This window comes from Schistocerca gregaria, chromosome 3, assembly GCF_023897955.1.
Source record: "Schistocerca gregaria isolate iqSchGreg1 chromosome 3, iqSchGreg1.2, whole genome shotgun sequence".
NCBI lineage: Eukaryota > Metazoa > Arthropoda > Insecta > Orthoptera > Acrididae > Schistocerca > Schistocerca gregaria.
In genome coordinates, this window is record NC_064922.1 from 191,299,405 (window position 1) to 191,321,754 (window position 22,350).

The 22,350-nt window shown below is 43.7% G+C and overlaps 1 protein-coding gene across 2 annotated transcripts in view; it reads left to right on the top strand.

Annotated features, from left to right (window-relative positions):
• Positions 1–22,350, top strand: part of LOC126356285 (toll-like receptor 2) — a 497,935-nt gene that overhangs the window by 322,545 nt on the left and 153,040 nt on the right. For both annotated transcript variants that reach the window (XM_050007162.1, XM_050007161.1), the window contains exon 10: positions 14,915–15,104. In XM_050007162.1, coding sequence (XP_049863119.1) covers positions 14,915–15,104 — 190 coding nt within the window. The remainder of the gene's footprint in view (positions 1–14,914; positions 15,105–22,350) is intronic.

Consider the following 22,350-nt stretch of genomic DNA (forward strand, 5'->3'; position numbering starts at 1 on the left):
TTTTGCATGGGATGGATACACTGACAACACATTGTCCTGAATATTAAAACCAAACAAATCAAATAATCGCCTGATTGTAGCACAGTAAAAGTCACTGTTCATGTATGCGAGCGATACATGGCAGGCAAATTACATTTTCCGAGAACGGGAATATACTGTCCATTATAAGCTGTCAGTTGAGTGCTAGTTTTAGACAGGCATGGGGAGCCTAACACTTCAAATGTGTGACGATTTAGCAACATGATAGAGGCACCCGTGTCCAACTGAAATTTCCCCCGTTTCCCACAAAGAAGCAAATAATCAAAACGTTTCTTGGAATGGTGGGTCACTGAAGAAACTGCCGACTTGCTAGTTTTGGTAACGCCTGTTGCAGACTTTGAATATAGAGCATTAATGGCATGGGCCTTGTAACTAGATTTTTGTGAGTGGTTCCGCGGGCACTTCACTTCGGTCTGGAACTGCGCTGCTGCTACGGCATGCCTCGGGAATGGATGAGTGTGATGTCCTTAGGTTAGTTAGGTTTAAGGAGTTCTAAGTCTAGGGGACTGATGACCTCAGATGTTAAGTCCCATAGTGCTTGGAGCCATTTTTATGTTGGTTCGCTTACAATCATACTAATTGTACATTTCCTTTCTTGCTACAAGCGTAACACAGAGCTTGTCAGGAGGGGCGGTCTTGGCGTTTGTGCCGCGAATAACACCAAGAGCAAGACTTAATTGGGTTTGCCTGGGTAGCCGCTAGTTTAGTGGGCTGCTTACGCAGCGAGGAGCGTTGTTTACTCCGAGTGGCGAGTGCAAGCTGCCGCTGAATGTCCCAGTCGCAATAAAGGAACTAAACCAGATAGATTGGTGGTGGTGGTGGTTAGTGTTTAACGTCCCGTCGACAACGAGTTCATTAGAGACGGAGCGCAAGCTCGGGTTAGGTAAGGATTGGGAAGGAAATCGGCCGTGCCCTTTCAGAGGAACCATCCCGGCATTTGCCTGAAACGATTTAGGGAAATCACGGAAAACGTAAATCAGGATGACCGGAGACGGGATTGAACCGTCGTCCTCCCGAAACCGAGTCCAGTGGAGATAGATTGCTGGCTGCTCAAATGTCTCAGGTGACAGGGTACCTGAGCAGTGGGTGGAATAGTTGGGGTGGGGATTTTGGAAGAGAGAAATGCAAGAAACAGACAAGATAAGCAAGAAAAATAAGTACCAAAGCAAAGAATATATCTGCATCGCCTGCCTGGAAACACTGATTAGCAAAAGAGACTATTTAAGAAAGTAAACGCATCTGAAAAGAAAAGACAAGAGAGAATTAAGGCGCCAGCAAAACAACAACAACAAAATCTATGGGCGCGAAGTGCGGGATTTGTTTGTGGCTCTAAGCATTATGGGACTTAACATCTGAGTTCATCAGTCCCCTAGATTTAGAACTATTTAAAGCTAACTAACATACGGACAGCAAACACATCGATGCTCGAGCACGACCGTAACATCAGTGCGGTTCCTGGCTGAAGCGTCTAGAACCGCTCGACCACAGGGGCCGGTGGTTTGTTTGTAAATCCTTGCCATCAATGTGGTGTTCTGTCCACTCCTGTAATATAGAGTGCCTAGGATGCTGTTTTCTCGAGTAGCTAAATAACAATTCAAGCAAATCACATTAATGGTTTTCATTACAAAAAAATGTTCAAATGTGTGTGAAATCTTATGGGACTTAACTGCTAAGGTCACCAGTCCCTAAGCTTACACAATACTTGACTTAAATTATCCTAAGGACAAACACACACACACATCCATGCCCGACGGAGGACTCGACAACACGTAACTTGGTGTCTTTATAAAGATTGGTCGTAAGCAATTGCCGACATGCAAATAATCAATGTCCTTCAATGTATGCAATTTCCATGCAAGTAAATGACACTGTTCACAAGTCACGGCTCTTCTTCCAGTGCGGCTCTTCTAGGGCGGCCGTGACTAGGTGGCACATCGCTTTTATTCTCTTCGTATAGAGGACGCTCTACATCTACATCTACATGACTACTCTGCAATTCACATTTAAGTGCTTGGCAGAGGGTTCATCGAACCACAATCATACTATCTCTCTACTGTTCCACTCCCGAACAGCGAGCGGGAAAAACGAACACCTAAACCTTTCTGTTCGAGCTCTGATTTCTCTTATTTTATTTTGATGATCATTCCTACCTATGTAGGTTGGGCTCAACAAAATATTTTCGCATTCGCAAGAGAAAGTTGGTGACTGAAATTTCGTAAAAAGGTCTCGCCGCGACGAAAAACGTCTATGCTGTAATGACTTCCATCCCAACTCGTGTATCATATCTGCCACACTCTCTCCCCTAACGTGATAATACAAAACGAGCTGCCCTTTTTTGCACCCTTTCGATGTCCTCCGTCAATCCCACCTGGTAAGGATCCCACACCGCGCAGCAATATTCTAACAGAGGACGAACGAGTGTAGTGTAAGCTGTCTCTTTAGTGGACTTGTTGCATCTTCTAAGTGTCCTGCCAATGAAACGCAACCTTTGGCTCGCCTCCCCGACAATATTATCTATGTGGTCCTTCCAACTGAAGTTATTCGTAATTTTAACACCCAGGTACTTAGTTGAATTGACAGCCTTGAGAATTGTACTGTTTATCGAGTAATCGAATTCCAACGGATTTCTTTTGGAACTCATGTGCATCATCTCACACTTTTCGTTATTTAGCGTCAACTGCCACCTGCCACACCATACAGCAATCTTTTCTAAATCGCTTTGCAACTGATACTGGTCTTCGGATGACCTTACTAGACGGTAAATTACAGCTTCATCTGCGAACAGTCTAAGAGAACTGCTCAGATTGTCACCCAGGTCATTTATATAGATCAGGAACAGTAGAGGTCCCAGGACGCTTCCCTGGGGAACACCTGATATCACTTCAGTTTTACTCGATGATTTGCCGTCTATTACTACGAACTGCGACCTTCCTGACAGGAAATCACGAATCCAGTCGCACAACTGAGACGATACCCAATAGCTCCGCAGCTTGATTAGAAGTCGCTTGTGAGGAACGGTGTCAAAAGCTTTCCGGAAATCTAGAAATACGGAATCAACTTGAGATCCCCTGTCGATAGCGGCCATTACTTCGTGCGAATAAAGAGCTAGCAGCGTTGCACAAGAGCGATGTTTTCTGAAGCCATGCTGATTACGTGTCAATAGATCGTTCCCTTCGAGGTGATTCATAATGTTTGAATACAGTATATGCTCCAAAACCCTACTGTAAACCGACGTCAATGATATAGGTCTGTAGTTAAATGGATTACTTCTACTACCCTTCTTGAACAATGGTGCGACCTGCGCAATTTTCCAATCTGTAGGTACAGATCTATCGGTGAGCGAGCGGTTGTATATGAGTGCTAAGTAGGGAGCTATAGTATCAGCGTAATCTGAAAGGAACCTAATCGGTATACAATCTGGACATGAAGACTTGCCCGTATCAAGCGATTTGAGTTGCTTCGCAACCCCTAAGGTATCTACTTCTAAGAGACTCATGCTAGCAGATGGTCGTGTTTCAAATTCTGGAATATTCCATTCGTCTTCCCTGGTGAAGGAATTTCGTGGTGACGGCCTAGTCAACATGTTACTGAGTGACAGCCCTCTCTGTTGTACCGTTCTTGATTTCGTGCCGGCGCTCGTTTGTACGCCGGAACAACCCCCCCCCCCCTCCCCCACCCCCCACATCGTCTAATGCAATGGGCGCTGTACCCACTGCTCTCCCCTTGAGGTGAGCTACCACCTTTACTTAGCCCACAGCAGAATTCACATACATCAATTAAATTAAGCGTATCTTAATATAGTTTTGTCTGTAAGTTTTTTTTCTGAATGGAAAATCCACACATTCTTAATAAGGTTTAAACGTTAATTGTCGTTTTCCGAGTCGACTGTTAGTTGCTACTATTATAGGATACGATTGAAAAGGACTGTTGGTGAAATATCGATATTTCGATATTTTTCCAGAAATGTCATATATATAGGCGATGTTTTATCCACCGATATATTGTTGTCGAAATGGTAATATCGAGTGCCGTAATTTTATTTTCTATTTTTTTCACAACTTTGATCAATATTTGAAGTTGTCCTTTTGAAATTGTAGTACCGCTTTCTTCGAAAACAGTTGCTGAAACTGATGAAGAAAAATCTAAATATACAACATTGGTCTTTGCAGTGGTGGAGACATGTGAGGGAGAAATGAAGACGTAATAGGTGCTAGGCACTACCAACAGAAACTGCAACATTTAACTTCACCGCGCAATTTTCAGATGACAGCCGCTAGGTTGCTGGCGTTAGCAGAAATGAAAAAAAAACAAGGAAGTCGACATGAAGTGGTGCAGACAAATCCGATATGTGACGAAGCCGAACGATAGACCCATCGGACACGTTTTATTGTACCACTTACCTGCACTTATGATTGTTCCTAAAGTGGTTATCGCCAAGCGTGAACGTTCAACGTTTTCCTTTTAATTCTTGCTCTGACGGGGATAAGCAGGCTGCTAGCTTGTTGAGGTACAAAATATGTAATAATACATCGATACTTAAATATACAGTACTAAAACTGGCAGTATATTTACAATGTACAGCCGATATTTTTTCTGGATGGTACGTCGATATTTTTTCCGTCGCTATATCGATATAACAATATTTCTTCCGATATATCTAAGTGGTGGTGGTTGTTGGGATGTTTAAGGGGGACTAAACAGCTAAGGTCATCAGTCCCCCATATATCTAAGTAACTCGACGATAGTTTTTCAAATATCGATACATCGAAATTTGGGTTTTTTTAAAAAAAAATTATATATATCAACAGTCCTATTGAGAAACACAGGCTGTACAATTCCTGATTTGGACCGCTGCTCGAAAGAATTAAGACAGTTCTACGAAACAATATGAAGGAAGAACGACTGAGTGCCTTAGGAATGGTGTCCTGTGAAAAGTCATTCGTGTGTGTGAAGTGAAAATTTCAGTCCAAGAGTGATGGATTTATTGAGCAACAATGAGGAGTGACGAATGCACTTCCAATATCACTCCTGCTATTCTGAAGCTGACTTCCCAAAATCAAGGAGTTGCCGCTTTCGGGAGTCTTAAATGTCGGTAATTTGAATAATTTGCTTCGCAAAGTTGAGCTTGCAAGTTCGAATAATTTAGGGACACTCCATTATTTCTTATACCAATGGCACTCTCGTTGTATCGGGTACTATACTGGCAGTCGGCCTCGAACGTAAACAAACGAGGACTTTGGTAGTCGAGGGGAGAAGAGCAATGCCGGGGGCGACAAGCCACGCCTCCCTCTCACAGGGCTGGCAACCTGCCTCAGCGTTGTGTGCTCCTGCGAAGGCAGAACTGACGTAATGGTCCTATGGATCGCTGATCCCATCTGTAGTTGTGACTGACGAAGATTGGTCCCTGCACTCATTTGAAAATAAGAACAGGAAACAACGAACGGGCACAACAAAAAGAAAAGCAAAGTACACAAAGCATTCGGTAACTGTTACGGCGCAATTGTTTGCTGAAGTTGGCAGTCTCGTAAACGTAGTAGCTTAGGTCCAACCTGTACCGGTATCTTACGCAACCTTTCATCAGAACACTCCCCACTTAAGACTGACATAAAAGTGTCCACCAGAGTCGTATTAGTAGTGAAGAATAACGCGGTCGATATGCGCATGAATTTACTTGTCCGAGAGCGAATTTAGGAGTTGCTGTTGCGATTTATTTGTCCGCAGCTCGTGGTCGTGCGGTAGCGTTCTCGCTTCCCGCGCCCGGGTCCCGGGTTAGATTCCCGTTGGGGTCAGGGATTTTCTCTGCCTCGTGATGACTGGGTGTTGTTTGATGTCCTTAGGTTAGTTAGGTTTAAGTAGTTCTAAGCTCTAGGGGACTGATGACCACAGCTGTTAATTCCCATCGTGCTCAGAGCCATTTTGCGATTTATTTCTGATGCAGACACGATGGAAAGATAGCTAAAACAAACTCTCTCTCTCTCTCAGCGGCCGTCATTCTGTAGAACTATTTGGAACAGCGGTTGAGACATAGCAAGACGTATACAAGCAATCTGATAGTTTCCCAGGCTCTACTCGTCAGTGAATAGCTTCAGTTGGCTGTAGCACCACTGAAGATTGTCTTTCTCGCAGAACTGAGGCCATTATCGCGGCTAGAGGCGTTATTCCGCGATGTTAGGGTGATCCCTGCTGGAGGTGAATCATTTTTTTCCCCTTTGCGCATGCAAGCTCCCTCTGCAGTTTTAAAAACGGATTATCTACAAAAGTAAGTTCTTATTATGCCCTGAATTTAAATTTTTCATATGCCAAGTTGAGACCCACGAATTTATAAAGAAGGCAATCCTACTACGATATTTAGAGAATATGGATTACAGCAAGAGATACTTCGTGCAGTATAAGATAGTGTGCAAAGAAGGTAGTTAACTGATTTTCTTAGGCATGATTACTTGTACGAAACATCTAAATTTATCTGAAAAACGTCTAAAAGCGGCGTTTATAGCGCCATTCAGTGCAGTAGGCGTGATGTTCCCACACGTTTAGCGTAGCTTACAAATACGAGAAGGAAAACTGTTCCACTTGATAGGATAGAGAACTTTAACACTTTCAGCTACATTGAACTCCGTCATTTACCTACTTTTCTAAAAGACGTGACTGTAATAATCGTGCATAATGTTCACCATAATGAGTGCGAAATTTGAGATTAATCGTAAAATGATTTTAGAGTATACGATCTTTGCTGAGCACAAAGTAGTGCACCCCATATCTAGTGGTATTATGCTAACTGCAAAGTGGAACTCGAAGTAAATTCGTCTACATAAGGAAGTATCGCAAGGTTATCAAACTGATTTAAAAATTTTAGAACGGTATATAATTACTTCCAAAATGTAGTTACGCCACGATGTCACATATAACATTAGTACTTACAACATGTGGCACAAAAAGCTTCGACATGTTGATGCGTCGCACCTAATCTTCTCTTTAGTTTTATTTTACCTTTATAATCTTTACGGAAGGACAAAATATTGTGAGATGGGTAACTATCTAATTATCAAAGAGCCGCGCGGGGTAGCCGCACGGACTGAGGGACCTTGTCACGGTCCGCGCGGCATCCCCCGTCGGAGGTTCGAGTCCTACCTCGGGCATGGGTGTGTGTGTTATCCTTTGCGTAAGTTAGTTTAAGTTAGATTAAATACTGTGTAAGCTTAGGAACCGATGACCTCAGCAGTTTGGTCCAAGAGAATCTTACCACAGATTTCCAATTAAACATAAGGCCGGTCCTGACATGAGCAACGACCGACAGCTTCATTGTTCGGAGACGAATTACCGAATGCTTTGTAACAAGTCTTGCGTCGAATGCGTGCAAGATACATAAAAAAGATCGGCCTTTGAGCACAGGGTCGCTGATTGCTATAAACAAGTACAAATTAATGACTGAAAGCAATACACATTCGGTCATTGCTTCTCTTCACAATGATCTGCCGAATCCGCTGAATCCTATTTGTAACAATTCAGCATGTCAGCTCGCTACGACAGGGTAAGAAAGAAAGCCAAGAGGCACAAAGCTCGCGCTCTTTTGCAAAAGCAACGAAAAGTTTATACCTTCTCTATTCTGTTTCAACAACAGACCATTTCAATATCGCTGATCATCGACAAATCTCCACTATTCTTCCTCCAAAATTAACACCTTAATGCGAGAATTAGAAACAAGAGAAATTTTGTATATTAGGAGGAACATCGGGAAACGGTGATTCTCCATCAGTGTGACGAATTATTGCAAATATACTGATCTTCCACACAAACAGATAGCATCTTAGCATACCGTAGCACATAGCGACACGTGCCAGCACACCGATCAGATTACTGGCGTCCATATTACTCACATCGGTTTTGTGTTTCAGTCACACTGCTCACTGGACGTTACAAAGCACCCATCATTCTCACTCGTTAGTGGAACCGGAACTCGAAAATTTTTTCCGTCCAAGTTTACAGAATGTCGAAAAAATACTCATGTTCGTAGAAATCAATAGCTAGGTACAGGTTGGCTCTGAGCACTATGGGACTTAACATCTGTGGTCATCAGTCCCCTAGAACTTAGAACTACTTAAACCTAACTAACCTAAGAACATCACACACATCCATGCCCGAGGCAGGATTCGAACCTGCGACCGTAGCAGTCCCGCGGCTCCGGACTGAGCGCCTAGAACCGCTAGACCACCGCGGTCGGCTAGGTACAGGTGTGTACCTTTATAGTGAATCTGCGAGTTTATAATATTCAAAATACACGCTGGTGTACGGAGTACGTCAACATTTTCTTTCTGAATAAACACTTAACTGTCAGTCCAAACTCAAAGCAACAGTGTTGTTGTGGTCTTCAATCCAGAGAGTGGTTTGATGCAGCTCTCCACGCTAATCTATCCTGTGCCAGCCTCATCATCTCCGAATAACTTCTGCAACGAACATCGTTCTGACTCTATTTAGTGTATTCATCTCTTGGTCTCCCTCTACGACTTTTACCCTCCACACTTCCCTCCAATACTGAATTGGTGATCCCTTGATGCCTCAGAACGTGTCCTATCAACCGATCCCTTCTAATAGTCAAGTTGTGCGACGAATTCCTCTTCACCCCAGTTGTATTCAGTACCTCCTCCTTAGTTACGTGATCTACCCATCTAATCTTCAGCATTCTTCTGTAGGAGCACGTTTCGAAAGTTTCTATTCTCTTCTTGTCTAAATTATTTATCGTCCATGTTTCACTTCCATGCATGGCTACACTTCATACAAATATTTTCAGAAAATACTTCCTAACACTTAAATCTATGCTCGATATTAACAAATTTCTCCTCTTCAGCAACACTTTCCTTGCTATTGCCAGTCTACATTTTATATTCTCCGTACTTCGACGGTCAGCACTTATTTTGCTTCCAAAATAGCAAAACACATTTACTACTTTCAGTGTCCCGCTTCCTAATCTAATTCCCTCAGCATCACCTGATTTAATCCGACATTATCCTCGTTTTGAGTATGTTCATCTTGCATCCTCCTTTAAAGAAACTGTCCATTCCGTTCAGCCGCTCTTGCGGGTCCTTTGCTGTCTCTGACAGAATTACAATGTCGTAGGCAAACCATGGATTTTAATTCCTACTCAGAATTTTTCTGTTGTTTCCTTTACTGCTTGCTCGGTATGCAGATTGGATAACATCGGAAATAGGCTACAACCCTGTCTCACTCCGTTCCCTACCAATGCTCCCCTTTCGTGTACCTCGACTCCTACAGCTGCCATCTTGTTTCTGTACAAATTGTAAATAGCCTTTCGATCCCCGCATTTTGCCCCTGTCGCCTTCAGAATTTGAAAGAAAGTATTCCAGCCAACCTTGTCAAAAGCTTACCGTGCTAGAAATGAAGGTTTGCCTTTTCTTAACCTATCTTCTAAGATAAGTCTTAGGGTCAGTATTGCCTAGCGTGTTATAACATTTCTACGGAATCCGAACTGACCTTCCCCGAGGCCGGCTTCTACCAGTTTTTCCATTCGTTTGTAAGGAATTCGTGTAAGTATGTTTCAACAGTGACTTATTAAACTGTTAGTTCGGTAATTTTCACACCTGTCAGCACCTGTTTTGTTTGGGATTGGGTGTCTGAGGGTAAAAAGCAACATTCAGTACCATGGAAAACACTCTGTCTAGAACTTTCTTAACTCAGCACATGCTCAACATATCTAACATTTTGATTCCTAATCTTCTATACGCGAATACTGATTTTAGAGATAACTCTACCCCACACGTCTTCCGTGATTTCACAGTAAGCTTGACGGATAAGGCGTCTCAGCAGCAGTAAATCACGTGGATGTTTCTGGAAAATTGTTACCTTTAGGTACCCCCAAATAAAGAAGTCACATAGGCTGAGGTCCGGTCTATAGAGGGGGGTGAGGGAGGGGACCAAAATTGCCCGTCCTTCAAACGACTCGGAAATCTGAGTGAAATGATCCGCTTTACGAAACTCTCGTGTAAGAAATCCCACACAGCCTTTGCAGTTTGTGGCCTTGCTGCATCCTGTAAAAACCACTGCGTGTTGAAGGACAACGCAGTAGCACGAAGCTGTGGAACGAATTCATTGCGGAGCATGTTCAATTAACGAGCACTGTCCACAGTTTCTTCAAAGGAAAGGGTCCAGTTAGTCCGTGAGTGGAAACTACGACTCACACTGTAATTCTCGGAGCGTAACGTTGTCCTTTATGAAGCAGTTGTGAATTTTCAGTAGCCAAAAAGCGTACATTTTTACGTCAAATGAAAATACGCCTGATGTGAAAACCAAACGCTGTTGAGAGTTTGTTCCCTTCCCTCTGCCCAGATTGCAAGCAGTTGTCTCTGCTGCTATTGTTCTACAGTGAGTTTCTAGGCGGAGGTCACCCAGTACAGGTGCATGCAGAGGACTTATTTAAGGGAAGGGGGGAGAGAAAGAGAGAGAGAAAGAAAAGGGATTACTGATGTCAACTACGGGACATCATGCTGAATCAGCTGCGGGGACTGAAACTGGGTCGCGATCGAAATTCGAACCCGAGATCTCTTGCACACTAGCAAGTGCGTTAACCACTGCGACGTGCGGGACACAGTGTTATCGCAACTGCGCGGACTACCTCAGCTCGTCACGTCCGACCCACACTGACACCGAGCGCCACTCATCGGCAGTCTCTGTCCATTTCCCCCACGTTCTCTACCCTGAGATTGTCGTAGGAGGTCGCACGTACTCGTGCATCCGCACTGAAGAAGGTGCACCCGTTGCCAGTCTAGGCGAATCAACTATATGAACGGGTGGTCTACATGTACATCTACATTTATACTCCGCAAGCCACCCAACGGTGTGTGGCGGAGGGCACTTTACGTGCCACTGTCATTACCTCTCTTTCCTGTTCCAGTCTCGTATGGTTCGCGGGAAGAACGATTGTCTGAAAGCCTCCGTGCGCGCTCTAATCTCTCTAATTTTACATTCGTGATCTCCTCGGGAGGTATAAGTAGGGGGAAGCAATATAATTCGATACCTCATCCAGAAACGCACCCTCTCGAAACCTGGCGAGCAAGCTACACCGCGATGCAGAGCACCTCTCTTGCAGAGTATGCCACTTGAGTTTGTTAAACATCTCCGTAACGCTATCACGGTTACCAAATAACGCTGTGACGAAACGCGCCGCTCTTCTTTGGATCTTCTCTATCTCCTCCGTCAATCCGATCTCGTACGGATCCCACACTGATGAGCAATACTCAAGTATAGGTCAAACGAGTGTTTTGTAAGCCACCTCCTTTGTTGATGGACTACATTTTCTAAGGACTCTCCCAATGAATCTCAACCTGGTACCCGCCTTACCAACAATTAATTTTATATGATCATTCCACTTCAGATCGATCTGCACGCATACTCCCAGATATTTTACTGAAGTAACTGCTACCAGTGTTTGTTAAGCTATCATATAATCATACAATAAAGGATCCTTCTCTCTATGTATTCACAATACATTACATTTGTCTATGTTAAGGGTCAGTTGCCACTCCCTGCACCAAGTGCCTATCCGCTGCAGATCTTCCTGCGTTTCGCTACAATCTTCTAATGCTGAAACTTCTCTGTATACTACAGCATCATCCGCGAAAAGCCGCATGGAACTTCCGACACTATCTACTAGGTCATTTATATATATTGTGAAAAGCAATGGTCCCATAACACTCCCCTGTGGCACGCCAGAGGTTACTTTAACGTCTGTAGACGTCTCTCCATTGATAACAACATGCTGTGTTCTGTTTGCTAAAAACTCTTCAATCCAGCCACACAGCTGGTCTGATATTCCGTAGGCTCTTACTTTATCAGGCGACAGTGCGGAACTGTATCGAAAAATAGCATCTACCTGGGAGCCTGTATCTCCGAAAGAACAAACACCACGCATTCATATAAAAAATAACATATCTACCGATCGCTGCCGCGTTGGTTGTCGTCGATTGTCGGCCATGTTATAAATACTAGTCTCGTAGCGACGGAATTACGCGTCGTTTGGTAACTCAACTGTTTCTGCAAGCTTCGCTGCTACTGCTGTTGACGTGCTCAGCGGGATATGTAGTGCGACTCACATGTTAGTAGGAAACAAATGGTGACACTTTCGTGAGCCACCCTGTAGTTTAGCGGTGTGGTCAGAAAGTAATGGGAATCTTTGTTTTTCTTAAATAATCTTTATCTATTTGTTAACTTCAACTTTGTCCCCTACAAAATAATCCCTCTCGGACATAATACACATCTGCCAGCACTTTTCCAATCGTGAAAGCGCTTCTGCAAGTAACTTTTCGTTATGGTGGTCAGCTCCTTCAGCGATTTCGCCTTTATCTCATCAACAGTGGTGAAAAGACGTCCTTTTACAGTTCTCTTCGCCAACAAATCACGAAGAAGCATTGAGATATGAGTGGGAGTATTATCGTGATGCAATTTCCGCGGGCGGTTTTGCCACAATTCTGGTCGTTTTCTCTGGGGTGCTTCGGCCGAACGGCGCACAACATCCAGGTAGTATTCCTTGTTGCCCGTACAAGGCTAGGCTGGAATTCATGATGCTCTATCCCATAGTAATCGATGAAAACAGTGGAAAACCCTTTAGGTGTGATCGAACTTCTCGATTTTTTTTCCAGTTTCGGCTTTTCAGGCAGTTTCCATGTTGACAATTGGGCTTCGGTTTCGACGTCATACTCGTATAACCTTGTTTCGGCACCTCGTATAACGTCCTTCAGAAGTTGTGAATTGTTGTGAACGTCGTTCAGCAATTCCTAAGCGATGTCTACGCGGCGTCGTTTTTGGTCTCAATTCAACAGTTTCGGAAGAAAATTCGCTCCTGCATGTCTCTTGCCCAAAAATCCGTAAAAATTGTTTGGCATGAGCCGAAGGATATTGCCACATCATCAGCAACCTGACTAATGGTGATTTGGTGATTATCCAGAACAACTTTCCACACTTCTTCCACATTGTCGTCAGTTATCGATTTGCTAGGGTGACCCTCCTTGAAACGTTTATACCACTCATAGATTCGTGCCTTACTCATAGTAGATTCCCCAAAAGCCACAGCCGGCCGCGGTGGTCTCGCGGTTCCAGGCGCTCAGTCCGGAACCGCGCGACTGCTACGGTCGCAGGTTCGAATCCTGCCTCGGGCATGGATGTGTGTGATGTCCTTAGGTTAGTTAGGTTTAAGTAGTTCTAAGTTCTAGGGGACTGATGACCACAGATGTTAAGTCCCATAGTGCTAAGAGCCATTTGAACCATTTGAACCAAAAGCCACATTCAACATTTCGACTACACTGTTGCAGTTTATTTCGGTTTTCAAGCAAAATTTAATGCAAATTCTTTGACCCATCTTTTTCGATATTAAAGATTCATCCAGCTCTCGAAAACAAATGTAACCTCGTCGAGTATCGACCATAAGCTAACAAGGACAGGTGCCATGGTTCGATCGACTTTTTAAAACTATCTATACTGTGGTGTAGGTTAAGACCCCCCACACATAGCAGCCGTTTACCTGGTGGGCCCTCGTTTACGAGTAACTGACGAAAAAACATTCGGAATTTTGTGTGATCCTCAACAGGGTTAGAAAAGTTGCATTACACAATCTATTTATGTGGAGTTATGGAGAGGACAAAGGCTTTTCGTGCAGGAAATTGTGGATTCGAATCAAGTCAAGTGCAGTATGTCTTTTTTATTTTTCAATCTTTATCGAAATTACTATGATCATCAATTTTATCACTTAACTGATTTAAATGTAGTTTTTAGATTCCAGTCCTCTGTCACATATTTTTAATCATAATATCAACTTCTTCACTTACTCTCTTTTTTTTTTCTTCCTACCATTCTTATTTTAATCGGAATTTTTGTGTACGGATTTGATTACATTTACCTATTATAATATTCAGTTATTCGAAAATTCCCATGTATGAGTTTTAAAAATAAAAGACGAAATAATCTATTTATATTTGTGCGGTAGAATGAAAAATGTATTTTAGTTACGAGACGTGCAGTTTTTTTGCACAGTAATATTCATATAAATATTTAAAACGTGACTCAAATACCTAATGCAGTACGGACAAAATAACGTAGACGAAAATGTGAATGAAAGACGGTTTTATTAATGCAACAGAATTTAAGAAAAATGAGAAATAGGTACAATGACCGCAATAATGGGGACAAAAAACAAGGAATGATAAGAAGAGAAATGAGAGCAAATGAAGGTGTTGATATTATGATTAAAATTATGTGACTAAGGAATATAATCTAAAAATTACATTTAAATCAATTAAACGAATAAAGATGATGATAAAAGTCATTTCAATAAAGACTTAAAAATTTAAAAAAAAGTCTTCGTACGTCTGACTGGATTCGAACTCAGAATCTCCTACAGGCAAAGCAGTTATCCTATCCACTCTATCGCGCAACCAGACTGGTTAGTCCTCCTTTTTTAACACTACTGACTCACATGAAGTTCCGATTGTTTTTCCTCAATTACTAGTCAACAAGGGCGAACGGCTGCAGTGTGTGATACTTGCGATCTTAACCTACATAACAATACGATCTTAACCTCCATGACAATGTAGATAGTTTCAAAAAGTTGATCGCACCGCTGCGGACCTGTCCTTGTAGATGTTCAAAATAGCTGTAAATGCAAAAAGATATATCAGAAAGATGCGTACCAACAAGATAAAAAAATAGAAAATCGAATGTATAAATCCAGCGAAATTTAAAAATTGTTGCGTTACTTTTTTACCATACCTCGTACATTAGCAAATTATTGCTATTTTAGAGGGTGTGCCGTTAACGTTCTGGAGCTATAGGAGTGGGAGAGCAAGTAAACAGGAGCCTGTGGTGTGTTGTTTAGCGCTTCGGACCGCGAGTGGGTGCTGTACCGGCTGCTGCCCGGCCTGGAGCGAGCCCCGGAGCGCTTCCGGCTGTGCCTGCACGAGCGAGACTTCGCGCCCGGCACCTTCATCACCATCAACATCGTCTCCTCCATGCAGGCCTCGCGCCGCATGATCGTCGTCCTCAGCGAGGCCTTCGTCTCCAGCCAGGTTAGTCGCTCCTCCTCTCTATATCCAGTCCTGGCTAAAGCAGTCGCTCCCAGTCTTTCTTAGACATTTACTCCTGATTGCAATCAGACATTAGCCAGAACCACCACAAGCCCCCTCACCCCCGGCTTCTGTTGCAGCCCCCTCCCCACCCCCAGTTCATACTAAATTGTGGAATAAAAGGCTTTTCTTGGAACACTTTTATTTTTAAAATGATGAAAGATGAATATAATAAGTTTGTGTATGTGTGTGTGTGTGTGTGTGTGTGTGTGTGTGTGTGTGTGTGTGTGAACGCTTTATGTCTAACCACTCATAGTAACAATAATAATAATAATAATAATAATAATAATAATAATAACTGTGTACAGCAGTATAGTAGTCCTTATGGAGTAATTACTGTGTCGTGCTGTCAGTTAATTCATTCGTCTGTTTCAAAGCGAGTAATGAAGCAATTTCTGGACTTATGCAGCTACTATCTACAACTTGGAGACGACATTTTCTTGAGATATTTAGCATTTGTAACGTGTATGTCTCACTTTAATCATCAGCAATGTACGGGACAAAGTGCAACACATGTGTGTAGTGGGTGGACTTTGTGAAGAACCCCTAACCTACACCGCAACAATGGTACTAATTGAGAAAAAGTAATTATTGATAACTTATATAATCAGTATTGTTGTTGTTGTTGTTGTGGTCTTCAGTCAACACACTGGTTTGATGCAGCTCTCCATGCTACTCTATCCTGTGCAAGCACCTTCATCTCCCAGTACCTACTGCAACTTACATCCTTAAGAATCTGCTTATCCAATCCCGTAGATCCCTCAGAACATCTCCTAGCAACCAATCCCTTCTAATAGTCAAGTTGTGTCACAAACTCCTCTTCTCCCCAATTCTATTCAGTACCTCGTCATTATTTACGTGACCTACCCATCTACTCTTCAGACTTCTTCTGTAGCACCACGTTTCGAAAGCTTCTATTCTCTTCTTGTCTAGACTACTTATTGTCCATTTTTCACTTCCTTACATGGCTACACTCCATACAAATACTTTCAGAAAATACTTCCTGACAGTTACATCTATACTCGATGCCAAAAAATCTCTCTTCTTCAGAATCGCTTTCCTTGCCATTACCAGTCTACATTTTATATCCTCTCTGCTTCGTCCACCATCATTTATTTTGCTCCCCAAATACACTCCTGGAAATTGAAATAAGAACACCATGAATTCGTTGTCCCAGGAAGGGGAAACTTTATTGACACATTCCTGGGGTCAGATACATCACATGATCACACTGACAGAACCACAGGCACATAGACACAGGCAACAGAGCATGCACAATGTCGGCACTAGTACAGTGTATATCCACCTTTCGCATCAATGCAGGCTGCTATTCTCCCATGGAGACGATCGTAGAGATGCTGGATGTAGTCCTGTGGAACGGCTTGCCATGCCATTTCCACCTGGCGCCTCAGTTGGACCAGCGTTCGTGCTGGACGTGCAGACCGCGTGAGACGACGCTTCATCCAGTCCCAAACATGCTCAACGGGGGACAGATCCGGAGATCTTGCTGGCCAGGGTAGTTGACTTACTCCTTCTAGAGCACGTTGGGTGGCACGGGATACATGCGGACGTGCATTGCCCTGTTGGAACAGCAAGTTCCCTTGCCCGTCTAGGAATGGTAGAACGATGGGTTCGATGACGGTTTGGATGTACCGTGCACTATTCAGTGTCCCCTCGACGATCACCAGAGGTGTACGGCCAGTGTAGGAGATCGCTCCCCACACCATGATGCCGGGTGTTGGCCCTGTGTGCCTCGGTCGTATGCAGTCCTGATTGTGGCGCTCACCTGCACGGCGCCAAACACGCATACGACCATCATTGGCACCAAGGCAGAAGCGATTCTCATCGCTGAAGACGACACGTCTCCATTCGTCCCTCCATTCACGCCTGTCGCGACACCACTGGAGGCGTGCTGCACGATGTTGGGGCGTGAGCGGAAGACGGCCTAACGGTGAGCGGGACCGTTGCCCAGCTTCATGGAGACGGTTGCGAATGGTCCTCGCCGATACCCCAGGAGCAACAGTGTCCCTAATTTGCTGGGAAGTGGCGGTGCGGTCCCCTACGGCACTGCGTAGGATCCTACGGTCTTGGCGTGCATCCGTGCGTCGCTGCGGTCCGGTCCCAGGTAGACGGGCACGTGCACCTTCCGCCGACCACTGGCGACAACATCGATGTACTGTGGAGACCTCACGCCCCACGTGTTGAGCAATTCGGCGGTACGTCCACCCGGCCTCCCGCATGCCCACTATACGCCCTCGCTCAAAGTCCGTCAAGTGCACATACGGTTCACGTCCACGCTGTCGCAAAATGCTACCAGTGTTACAGACTGCGATGGAGCTCCGTATACCACGGCAAACTGGCTGACACTGGCGGCGGCGGTGCACAAATGCTGCGCAGCTAGCGCCATTCGACGGCCAACACCGCGGTTCCTGGTGTGTCCGCTGTGCCGTGCGTGTGATCATTGGTTGTAGAACCCCCTCGCAGTGTCCGGAGCAAGTATGGTGGGTCTGACACACCGGTGTCAATGTGTTCTTTTTTCCATTTCCAGGAGTGTAGCAAAACTCATCTACTACTTTAAGTGTCTCATTTCCTAATCTAATTTCCACAGCGTCACCTGATTTTATTCCAGATCCTTTGCTGTCTCTGACAGAATTTTTTTGGCATCGGCAAACCTCATTTCTTCTCAATGGATTTTAACTCCTGCTCCGAATTATTATTTTCTTCCTGTACTGCATGCTCAATATACAGATTGAATAACATCGAGGAGAGGCTACAACGCTGTCTCACTCCCTTCCCAACCACTGCTTCTCTTCTGTGACCCCAGAGTCTTATAACTGCTATCTGGTTTCTGTACAAATTGCAAATAGCATTTCACTCCCTGTATTTCACCTCAGACACGTTCAGAATTTGAAAGAGAGCATTCCAGTCAACCTTGTCATAAGCTTACCCTGATAGAAATATAGGTTTTCCTTTCCTTAACCTACCTTCTAAGATAAGTCTTAGGGTCAGTATTGCCTCAAGAGTTCCAACATTCCTACGGCATCCAAACTGATCTTCCCCGAAGTTGGCTTCTACCTGCTTTTCCATTCGTCTGTAAAGAATATGTGTATTTTGCAGCTGTGACTATACTAATAGCTCGGAAATTTTCACACCTGTCAACATCTGCTTTCTTTGCGATACGAATTATTATATTCTCCTTGACGTCTGAAGGTATTTTGCCTGTCTCATACTTCTTACTGGCCAGATGGAAGTTTCGTCATGGCTGGCTCTCCCAAGGCTATCAGTAGCTCTAATGGACTGTTGTCTACTTCCAGGGCCCTGTTTCAACTCAGGTCTTTCATTTCTCTGTAAAACTCTTCACGCAGTATGATATCTAGCATTTCATCTTCATCTACGGCTTCTTCCATTTCCATAATATTGTCCTCATCACCCTTGTATAAACCCTCTATATACTCCTCCGATCTTTCTGCTTTCCACTTTTAGCTCAGAAGTGGTTTTCCCTCTGAGCTCTTGATATTTATACAAGTAGTTCTCTTTTCTCAAAAGGTCTCTTTATTTTTCCTGTAGGCAGTATCTGTCTTACCCCTAGTGATATATGCCTCTACATCCTTACTTTCATCTTCTAGCCACCCATGCTTAGCAGTTTTGCCCTTCCTGTCGATCTCATTTTTGAAACGTTTGTGTTCCTTTTTGCCTGTTTCATTTACTGGATTTTTATATTTTCTCCTTTCATCAATTAAAATCAGATGTCTTGTGTTACACACGGATTTCTAATAGCTCTCGTATTTTTACCTACTTGATCCTCTGCTGCCTTAACTGTCTAGTGTCTCGGAGCTACTCATTCTTCTTCTACTGTATTTCTTTCCCCCGTATTTGTCAATTGTTCCCTAATGCTCTCTCTGAAAAATCTCTACAACCTCTGGTTCTTTCAGTTTATTGTCCCACCTCCTTAAATTCCCAAATTTTTGCAGATCTTCAGTTGTAATGTACAATTCACAACCATTAGATTGTGGTCAGAGTCCACATCTGCCCCTGGAAATGTCTTACATTTTAAAACCTGGGTCCCATATATCTGTCTTGAGATTATACCTAATCTATCTGAAACCTTTCAATGTCCCCTGGCCTCTTCCACGTATATAACCTTCTTTCATTATTCTTAAGCAAAGTGTTTGCTGTGATTAAGCTATGCTGTGTGCAAAATTCTACCAGGTGTCTTCCACTTTCATTCCTCACACCCATTCCATATTCACCTACTACTTTTCCTTCTCTTCCTTTTCGTATTATCAAATTCCAGTCCCCCTTGACTATTTAATGTTCGTCTCCCTTCGCTATCTGATAATTTATTTTATCTCTCATCGTACATTTCATCAATTTCTTCGTCATCTACGGAGCTAGTTGGCATATGAACTTGTACTACTGTGGTAGGCGTGGGCTTCGTGTCTGTCTTGGCTACAGTAATGCGTTCACTGTGCTGTTCTTAGCAGCTTACCCCACATTCCTATTTTTTATTCATTATTAAACCTACTCCTGCATTACTCCTGTTTGATTTTATATTTATAACCCTGTACTCACCCTCTATATCTGACTTTAACCTATCCATTTCCCTTTTTAAATTTTCTAACCTACCTGCCCGATTAAAGGATCTGACATTCCAAGCTCCGATCCGCAGAACGCCAGTTTTCTTTCTCCTGATAACGACTTCCTCCTGAGTAGCCCCCGCCCGGAGATCCGAATGGGTGACTATTTTACCTCCGGAATATTTTACCCAAGAGGACGCCATCATCATTTCACCATACAGTAAATCTGCATGCATTCAGGAAAGATTATGGCTGTAGTTTCCCCTTGCTTTCAGCCGTTCGCAGTAACGTTTTGGTTAATGTTGCAAGGACAGTTCAGTCAATCATCCAGATTGTTGCCCTTGCAACTTCTGAAAAGGCTTCTGCCCCTCTTCAGGAACCACACGTTTGTCTGGCCTCTCAACAGATAGCCCTCCGTTGTGGTTGCACCAGCGGTACGGCTATCTGTATCGCCGAGGCACGCAAGCGGGTTGGATTGGGTTGATTTTGGGAGGAGACCAGGCTGCAAGGTCATCGGTCTCATTGGCTTAGGGAGGGATGGGGAAGGAAGTCGGCCGTGCCCTTTTACAGGAATCATGTAGGCATTTGCCTGAAGCAATTTAGGGAAAACACCGAACATCTAAATCAGGATTGCCGGACGCTGGATTAAACCGTCATCCTGCCGAATACGGGCACGCAAGCCTCCCCCACCAGCGGCAAGGTCCATGGTTCATTGTGTCCAGTGTTATAAAATTCTGATAATAATAATATTTTGAAAACATTTTAGTTTTGTGACTGAAACAGAATCGAATCGTTTTGTTTTTGCTCCTCAGAGGATTTTGTTTTACCCCTCAGGGTAAGGGGGTAATTACCCCCACGTTGGGAACAACGGGTGTAAATTCTCATAATTCGTGCCACATTCACCATCTTCCATATTTGACTGACATGTCAGACATATTATCTAAATGTACTACTAATCAGTGTTTATCCGACAGCATGCTGAACAATATGTTCCAAAACGCCGCGCTCAAAAGTGGGATTTTCCGATGCTTATACCTCGGGTTCTGTTGTTGATAAAAAGTAAATGTCTTGTCTTTTGGGTTGCCTTCGGCCGAGGGCCCATTGTACACCTAATGTAAAGATCGTCACTGTCCTGCAGTACAGGTCAAAGGTTGAATATTACACACTTCCTGTTGCTTAGGCACGTGGAGCAAATCGTTCGCTCCCTTTTGCGTTTGATTTTGTCTACGGTGGGCATTAAGGGCTTTATGGAGGCCTTAGTTCATAGGCGTCTCTTTAGAAGAACCCCTAAAAGTGTTTCTACATTTTTTCGTACCAAAACCGAGCCACGGATTCCAAGGTGGCTACCCGCAGCAAATGGCTGAAATTTTTGCGATGTATTCCTAAGATCCCGATGTCGAACAATATTGAAAAAATTTTCTGGATATCTTTATCTTTACACGTAAGATTCGGACGTAATATCCGGTGAGAGGCGAAAATGTAGTTTATAAAGTGACGCATCACGGGGAAATACGCTGTAAACTGTCTCCGTTACAATCAGAAGGGTTCTTGGGATCCCATGCTGTAGTACTCAAGTAAATGCAAAATTTTTCCACATAAAATCCCGTCTGTGATGTAGTATTAGTTCTGCGCTGTTTCACTTTCACGTAAGTAAACTATCAAAGTTTTCATAAATTTAGACAACAGTGTCCGTGGAGCGCAGCGATCTGGTGCTATAATTAAGTTAAATCAGCACTTATTTATTATGACCGGTTTCGGCTTATGTCAAAGCCGTCCTCATATGTTGTGGACCCCCTATGGCTGGTGTTCGCAGCTCCTCGGTCCGCCAGCACCAGCCATAGGGGGTCCACAATATATGAGGATAAGCCGAAACCGGTCATAATAAATAAATGTTATTGCAATCTCGAGTGTTGACTGAACTTAAGTTATCAAAATTTCACTGATCCATAAATTTCTTTTAGCATGAATGGTACGGCTTTCTGTGGCAGGGAAAAGAAGGGAACTAGCGGAAAAATACTCCCGTCGGAGCACAAAAAAGGCGAGTATGTTCCTGTTCAAAAGAGTGACCAGAACGTGGGGTACCAATTGCCTCGTTCTACCTTCTTCAGCAGCTTTAAAATTTTCACAAAAATTGTGGCATGCGAACATATTCCTACTTTTTAATACTGAGAGAGAAGGAGATAATGGTAGTGGGAAGTAGACTTGAAAGTAATGAATGCTGGTAGATAGTAAACAGTGGTTCAGGTATAGAAAGAGCGAAGGAGGCAATGGCAGTGTGGTAGAAACAGAGGGATGCAGTGGCTGTGGAATATAGTTGACAGTGACGGAACAGAGCTAGGAAAAGAGCTTAGGAGACAGTACCTGTGGGAGAGGAATAAATAGAAGTAGGATGTGGAAGTGGGTGAGAGCCAGTAATAATGATAGATAGGGTCAATAACTGACCACGAGGAAGAGAGAGATAGTGACAGTGAAAACAGGCAACAACAGCGGGAAGGAAAGTGATAGCAGCAGTAAGTGAGAGCAAAAGGGTGACAGTAAGAGGAGACAGGAATAGTAGGGCAGAACGAATGGGACTATGGCTGTGAGAGACGCAACAGTGACAGTCAGAGATA